Below are 7,826 nucleotides of genomic sequence, written 5' to 3'. Positions count from 1 at the left end.
AGTATCGTTTTCCGGTCATCAAGTCTCTTCCGAGGCTCCTCTTGACTTGCCACAAAGGCTCGGCCACTAAGCTCCACGCCAAGTCTCCCGATCACCTTGATGCCGCCTTCACTACGAAGCTTCCTACGAAGGAGGGGGTCTCCTCATCCTCCGTATAAAGCCGACGTCACCGCTCCACACCAAGCTAAAGGGTGAAGACTTGCCGACGAGCCACGAAGACTCCAAAGGGCCGGCACACCAAGATACAAGCTTGAGGTTCACTCAAGAACTATCACAAGGTCACAATACCTTGCTCTAATACTCTCTCTAGAGCTAGTCTAACACTACACCTCACAAAGCTTGTGCTAAACCTAAGGATTTGATCAATGAGCTCTTTGGTTGGCTTGGAGAACTTCAGCAGAGTTTGTGTAGCTTCTCACGTACTCCAACAGCTTCAAATGACCCAGGGTAAGGCCTTATATAGGCTAGAGGGCAGCTTATAGCCGTTGCTTGCTTTTATCCAGAAAAGCATAAAACGATGGTTAAACCGGTCGCCACCGTCGGTTCAATCAGTCACACTGACCCTTACTAGCCGTTGAACTTCAACTGTCTTCTTCTGCTGACATCATTACACCGACGCCTTGCACCGATGGGTGTCGGTTCAACCGGTGCTGAAGACTTTCAGACTTCTCTAACTTCAATCGCTTCTGTATCAATAGACTACGAATGCATCAACGCTTCCACTTATGCCGTCAGTTCAACAGGTGCTAAAAACTCCTTCTGGAGCCAAGAATGCTCTCTGAGTAATCTCAGCACTAATGCACCGACGTATCTATTATGTTCGTCGGTTTAACCGGTGTTACTGAGTCTTTTTGCACTTGGTTGCCTTATCAACTCACCAATGCACCAGTCAGTTCAAATATAATGTTGTCGGTTTAACGAACGCATATATTTATGCTGCACCTTGTCCACGTTGCTGCGGTCTCACTATAACTTGGGCATCTTGACTACAATTTGGACCATCTTGTATATGAATTGGACTCTATCCATGAGATCTTGGACTCACAAACTTATTAGTTCCATTAACTATGTTATAACACAATCACCAAAATTACAATCATAGCCCAATAGGGCTATATTTCTTACAGCAGTAGAAGTAGACCAGTAGAGTGGTCAGTGCAGCATAGCTTGACTGTCTGCCCGCACACCGTATCATCAGAACTAACCAAGAAAGGGACCAATAATTGGAGATATTCTTCTTCTCCTCTCTCTCTCTTTCTTTCTGGGGATGCAAGGACAAGCACTAGTTGACAGTGCGGCTTTCATGGTCCAATGCAGGGGAATAGGGGATGGATAAGCTTTTGCAGCTTAATTATGTGTAGGAGCATCAGGTTGTTGGATCTGCATTTGTGCTGGTATCTCTCTAAATAAACGTGGGGAAAGTGAGAAATGCTGATGGATACTTCATGGATAGATCTGCGCCTTTCTCTTCTATCATGGACACATCTGTTATTGCACTTGCTGTCACCCAGTGATTCCAGGGACTTGCATACATGGAGTTGGAATAAACTGAAGTGTACCATACACATGCATTCAGGGGTAAAGTACAGGCATGCTCCAGCGAATGGGTTTGGTGAATTTTGCCTTTCATTGATACCAATATATGTCTACCTAGTACCCAGCATTTCTGGGTTTATACAATGTACAGGATCAACCATACAGGAGCTGCAGTACTGGTGCAGGCTGACCAGATACAAATGAGATGTCCACTTTTTCTGTACAAGGACATTGGTGCAAAGTGTAGACTAATTCACTAACAATTTTCTATACAGGAGATAGGGCAACTGCTGCTAACAGCAAGGAGGTTAACATCAACAACCCACAGAGTATGGTCATCTTAGGTTGCCACCATCATCAGCTCCAAGTGCAGCTAGGAAGCCATGGTAGGTGCGCGAAAATGTTGCTTCAGAAATGCACGAGAAAATCTCAGACAACACTGCTCTGCACTGTAAGCAGGAAATACTATATTGGCGATACGAAACAAGTCCACCAGAAAAAAGGACTTGCTGTGGGATCATAGTGTGTATAACCTTCCTACTTGTAGTTGGTTATGTTAACAAGCTTAGGCAGCATCAAAAGCACGTCATCCATCATCCTCATGCTCATGTGAGAGAGCAGTCAGCAGTTATCGTTGTGACTCAACGTCGTTGCCTACTCTGTTATCGTCCCGAGGCCCCTCGGAGCCAGTTTCTGCAATATTTTTTGAGCCCCCTATTTCAGCCTTGCAAAGAGGGCACAATGCATTTATCTGGAGCCATTTATCTATGCATTCCATGTGGAAGACATGCGCGCAGGGAAGTTCTCGTAGATCTTCGTTGTTCGAGAACTTTGACAAGCAGATGCAGCAGATCTGCAGAGCCCAGACAAGTAAATATGTCAACAACAAATGCGCAATGTGCAGCACAGTCGACCAGATGTTGAAAGGAACATGAGGAGGGAACTCACAGCATCTTCTGCAGAGATCGTTCGCTCCTTGTCAGTTCCAGCTGCCAAGACTCCACCGCCGTCTTCTCCCACATCCCCATCATGAACTCTTTTCGATTTGAACTTGTACGCCACCAAGGCATTGATTGTGTCCGTGGTAGCGCCTCTGTTTGGATCCAAATCCTCGTGGACGCCCAGAATTGAGATTATGCAGGGCAGGCAGCAACATATCATTGTACAGAGAATGAAAGGCAATGCATAGCCAATGAAGCCGAATGCAAGGAATACTATGCATATCCTGAAAATGGTTACAAACAAAAGATGACATATCTAAGTTGCGAATGTGAGTAAGCTATTAAAAATTGAAAACAAGCAGCACATACCTGTACAAGTTAGGAGCATCTTGGGCAGAAGAACGGCTGCCAAATATCCACACATTCCCCACAACAAACCACACGGCAAAGAAACAATCCAGCAACAATTTAAAGCAAGCGACCAATGCATAGAACCTACAAAACATTAATTACACTATTAGTACTTAGTATTTCATGAGGACCGAAATGTTAGGCAGAGGAAACACTTCAAATGGTCACGTCATTATATGATGCGTCTCAACTACCACATCCGGAGTTCAAAGAAAAGTCATAGGAAGTACTGAATCGTAATAGTCAGCATAGACAAAATGCTCAGGACCATGTGATGCATCCCGTTGGAGATAACCTATACGATTGCGCAGGTATAACACACATATTTATTCAATGGAAGAAATGTTACCTTGGACTTGCCAATGGTAAGTTACTTCTTGAGACTCCAGTTCGGTTGGCACCGTCCACAGCTTCCGATGCATGAGATGAAGCGGTTGCAAAAGAATTAGTCTCAGATATATTTCTTTCTGATGAACTTTGGGTCAGCAGTTCCTGCTCCGTGTTCTGGCGATTGCGCTGAACGTACCGCCAATAAAGATGTGGAAGAATAGCAATACAACCTATTGTATAGCCAAGAAGCCACACAAATAATGGAGCATGTGGGTGCTCGTTCCTTGATACTGATAGAACAGAAATAGCCGCTATAATCTGGGTAAGATTTACAATAAGCTCAATTGAGATCCAGAAGCCAGAATTCAAAGGATTCTGCTGACGATGGCCTCGATCTCTCCTGGCAGAGGATGCGTTTTGAGAGTCAGATACATCATACGTGACAGAAGAACTTTCTGGGACTGCAGGCACTTCATCCGGAGCACTTCTGGTGTCGTGAAACTCATCCAAGCTGTCGAGATCGTCCTGGTGAGATGCTGATGGGGAGGTAACATCATTCCTTGGTATGTCAATTGTGTGATCATGATGGCTTAAGTTCCCAGTGTGATCCATCAAAAAAGGACAACTACGTGATTGACCTTCACCTTTTGATTTGGCAGGAGCAAGAGCCACGAAACTAGACAGCCATACAACACGTTAGTTTGATAGCCTCCCTTGATATCAAGTGATCTCCAACTTGATTCTATATCCTTAAAACAAACTAAGGTACTTATTTTTCTTCCCAGCAGAGCACCTAAGGTAACTTTTAGTGTACCTGAAGAAAAGTAAAGTCAATACCAAGAGTCAAATAACTGCCAACCTGCCTACTTAATTTATGAAAGACTTCGTCTAAGGTAAGCACGATATGTCACTAGAACAGAATTAGACTAGAAGGCAAAATCGCAGCCAGGTTATATGAAGTGTTTTGGAAGATCAGAGACATTGTCGTAGGTAAACCTCATTTTCCATTACCAAATCTCATCTGTTCTTCTAAGGTTGGCATTACGTTTCTTTATAATAAAATACTCCCTCCATCCCAAATTATTAGTCGTTTTGGCTTTTCTAGATTCATAGTTTTTACTATACATCTACATATATATTATGTCTAGATGCATTGCAAAGTCTATGAATCTAGAAAAGCCAAACCGACTAATAATTTGGGACGGAGGGAGTAGTATACATAACCAACTGCTCTTCATCTTATTTTCCTGCAATACTAGAGCTTGACAGCAAATCAACCATGCAAGAAAACTTTATCGTTTTCTTTTGCAAAAACGAAAAGAATGGTGCTGAGGCAAACGAGGTGTCAATATACCATTCCTTTTTCAGTGCTATGGAGCCAGTTATCCCAACAAAATACCACTCCCACAAAATTGGAAGGAACGGGGAATGATTTGCTACACTAAAACAACGTAATAATAAATCGTTGGTCACACCTCGGGCATGATTTGGCAGGGAGGCGTTGCAATGTAGTAGTGTAAACATTGCAATGTAGTAGAGTAAACAAAATATATCCTAAGTTCCTAACACACTGATCCTAGAAATGAAGCACACAACAACCTGACCCCTCCAAATGTTGGTCGAAAAGAAGAATGCAGCTACGAGGGAGCATGATACAGCATACCTCCATAGAATGGCGAAACAGAAGCTCGTTCGTTCGTTCTCCCAAACACCTGGGGAAAAAAAACAGCCAACAAGACGTGAGGATAAACAGTGCCTCCAGCTACAGGAAACCCAATCACAGGAGCACCTCAATCCCGCAAGCCACCAATCGACGCCAGCAACGCGCGGCGAGACGAGACGTACGCTAGACTGAACGGGACGAACGGCACGGGCCCCATTCCGATGATCGGAGAAGACAAGAGAGGATCCGTGAAACGTACCTAGGAGGAACCGGGGCTCCGATTCAGGCCGCTCCCACCCCCGAGCGAGCGGATTGACCCCCCTGGCCCTGCCCCTCCCTGTTCCTTTCCCCCTCGGCTCGCCTGTCCTTTTGCCGCCGTCGCTTTTGTAGGAACCCCCGCGGGTCAGCGGTCGGGGTCGTCCCTCTCGGGGGAAAGGGCCAGGGGGACGAAGCTAACGACCAGGCGGAGAGAGGAGAAGAAGAAGAAGCCAAGGGGCAGCCCGGTAAATTTAGGCAGCGCGCATCGTGGCCGCTCGGGTGGCGGGATCCCGCAGATCCGACGGCCGCAGAGGGCGCTCCGCTCGGTCATCGCTGGCGCGGGCGGGATTAGGGGCCCCTCCCTTGTTTGACTAGCTTCGGTGGCAGCCCAGGTTAAGGCTCGTGTCGTCTAGACTCTTTTGGCTAATGTTAGAGGGCAGTGTGGAATCACATTTCGCGCGTTGCTCCCGTGGGGAGTCCGTTGCGCAAACCTTCGGCGGAAACGTGGCGGTGCGTGGCTAAAATTGGCATTTCGATCCTGCAGTGTGCAGTGAGTCAGCAGCAGCAGCTTCAGCAGCCATGGCTTCTAGCATCACCTGGTGCTAAGACCTAAAGTTCATCCAACACACGAACAGGATGGCACGAACGTATCAAAAGCCTGTTTTTTTTCTCTCAGATGATTTATTTTCCAATTGTGTGGCTAGATACACAGCAGGGGCGGCCATGCAGGTTATTTCGTCAGCTGGAGGCCGACGGCGACGAGCGGGCGCAGTCGGCGGGGGCGAAGGTGACGGTGCGCGCGTCGAGGTCGTACCCGACGTGGAAGTTCTGCTGCGCGACGTTCCCCAGGATCGCCACCGGCTGCGACTCGGACACTGGCACCAGCGCCAGGCACAGCGTCCCCTCCTGCACCAGCACGAACGTGTTCTCCGGCCGGAGCGTCACGTCCCCGCCGCCGCCACCGAACCGCAGCGCCACGTCGGGGACCCCCCACTCCTCCTGCGCCCTCCCGCTCACGTCGTAGCACACCTCCAGCAGCTGCTCCGGCGGCTGCGCCCGGGTCAGGTTGATCCGCCGCCCCAGCTCCGCCACTAGCGGCCGCAGCAGCGCGGGGTCCAGGAACGTCAGCGTCGTGCCGGAGTCCACGATGATGGCGGAGCTGCGGGACGCGACCGTCCGCCCGCCGACAGCGACGGACTCGAGGGCCACGGTGTAGTACGCGGCCACCTCCCCGGGCACCAGCGGCGTCGTCGCCGCGCCGGGCTCCGACACGACGGCCCGGGACCCGAAGTTGAGCGTGGACGACGAGTTGGCGGCGTAGGACGGCATCAGGCAGTAGGAGAACCTGCGCCCGAACGGCGTCGCGGACCCGAGCTGCGACACGAGGGAGAAGGCGCCGCCGCCGAGCCCGACGAGCCCGTCCGCGCGGAAATTGCCGGCCATGTACGTCGAGCACCCGAAGTCGACGTGGGGAACGCGCACCTGGGGCGCGCTGCTGCCGCCGCCGCCGTCGGCGAAGCTGAACGTCTCGGTGGACAGGACCCCGACCGTGCGGGACCCGTCGCCGTACGCGTACTGGTACTGGCAGTTGGAGTCGGCGTCGCAGGAGGCCTGGTTCAGCCCCTGGCACGCGTCGGACTGGCACCCCACGACGTTGTACGTCGACGAGCTCGACGGCTCGAACACGACGCCTCCCGCGGCGGCGGGCGCGCCGCTGCCGTTCCTGCAGTCGACCCACACGAGGTCGCTGCCGGTGTCGGCGATCGCGAGCATCTGCGTCGGCGGCGTGCCGACGTTCACCGCCATCAGGTACTCGAACGAACGGGAGATGATCTTGGACTCGACGCCGCCGCTGTCGGCCGCGGGCGCGGGCGCCGAGCCCCCGGGCACCTGGCCGTGGAGCGAGCGGCGCGCGGCCGCGAGCACCCGGCCGTGCGGGGACAGCGCCGGGTCGTGGAACGGCGACCTCGGCGAGTCGCGGTGGATGAACTCCACGCTGAACCCGGCGCCGGGCGCCGCGCAGGCCCGCTGCCCGGCGAGGAGCACGAGGAGCCCGGAGAGGACGAGCACCGTCGCTTCCATGGCGTCCTGAACGCGCTACCCACTCCTGTACTGGAAGTCTGGAACACGGTAACTCGGCAGTAATTTCTGCCAGGGCTGATGATACTCGCCGATACTAATAGGCGAATCACCGTAACGTAGATGGTAACTTTCGGGGAATGCCAAAGGATGAGTGGGGATGGTGTGCTCGTCATGGGCTGTAAATCCGGCCGCAACCTTGATTACTTGCCATTAATCCTAAATGGCATGCTGCGCTGTGGTGATCCTGCCGGCAACATGGCCAGATTCGACAGGTTGGAGAAGAGACGCGTGCGTTTTCACTGTGGGAAAGCTGAAGGTTTGGGGGGAGGTAATTTAATGAGAAAACGATTGCGTATCAGTGCAGGCAAGCCATGATTAACCGCTGCTCGTTTTGGTTTGGTGGGTAGTAAAAGCTGGATCTGGAGGGGCCGGCCATTTGGATGCCCAGTAGGCTACAGTAATTACCATCCTACACAACTAAAAGCCTTCTAGTATACTCGTAGTAAAGAAATCCGTTGAATTGGGAAGGAGTAATGTTAGTGGAAAATAATTCCAATGCCTGCCAACTCTGTTGTTTCCTCTTCGTCTTCTGGAGAAGAACTGTG

The 7,826-nt window shown here is 50.9% G+C and overlaps 2 protein-coding genes across 2 annotated transcripts; both read right to left on the bottom strand.

Annotated features, from left to right (window-relative positions):
- Positions 1-1,604: 1,604 nt before the first annotated feature.
- Positions 1,605-5,318, bottom strand: LOC112895678 (E3 ubiquitin-protein ligase At1g12760-like). The gene is made up of 6 exons (XM_025963659.1): positions 5,141-5,318; positions 4,882-4,930; positions 3,238-4,032; positions 2,847-2,972; positions 2,485-2,761; positions 1,605-2,389 (listed from the first exon to the last, which is right to left on the bottom strand). The coding sequence occupies exons 3-6, from the start codon at positions 3,828-3,830 to the stop codon at positions 2,165-2,167; spliced, it is 1,221 nt and encodes a 406-aa protein (XP_025819444.1). The 5' UTR covers positions 3,831-4,032; positions 4,882-4,930; positions 5,141-5,318; the 3' UTR covers positions 1,605-2,164.
- A 559-nt stretch (positions 5,319-5,877) lies between these two features.
- Positions 5,878-7,221, bottom strand: LOC112892844 (aspartic proteinase CDR1-like). Its single transcript, XM_025959953.1, has one exon. The coding sequence runs from the start codon at positions 7,219-7,221 to the stop codon at positions 5,878-5,880; it is 1,344 nt and encodes a 447-aa protein (XP_025815738.1).
- Between the last annotated feature and the right edge of the window lie 605 nt (positions 7,222-7,826).

Source organism: Panicum hallii, chromosome 5 (assembly GCF_002211085.1).
Source record: "Panicum hallii strain FIL2 chromosome 5, PHallii_v3.1, whole genome shotgun sequence".
Lineage (NCBI taxonomy): Eukaryota > Viridiplantae > Streptophyta > Magnoliopsida > Poales > Poaceae > Panicum > Panicum hallii.
The sequence above is the reverse complement of the archived record's forward strand: the minus strand, read 5'-3'. Positions and strand labels throughout refer to the sequence as shown.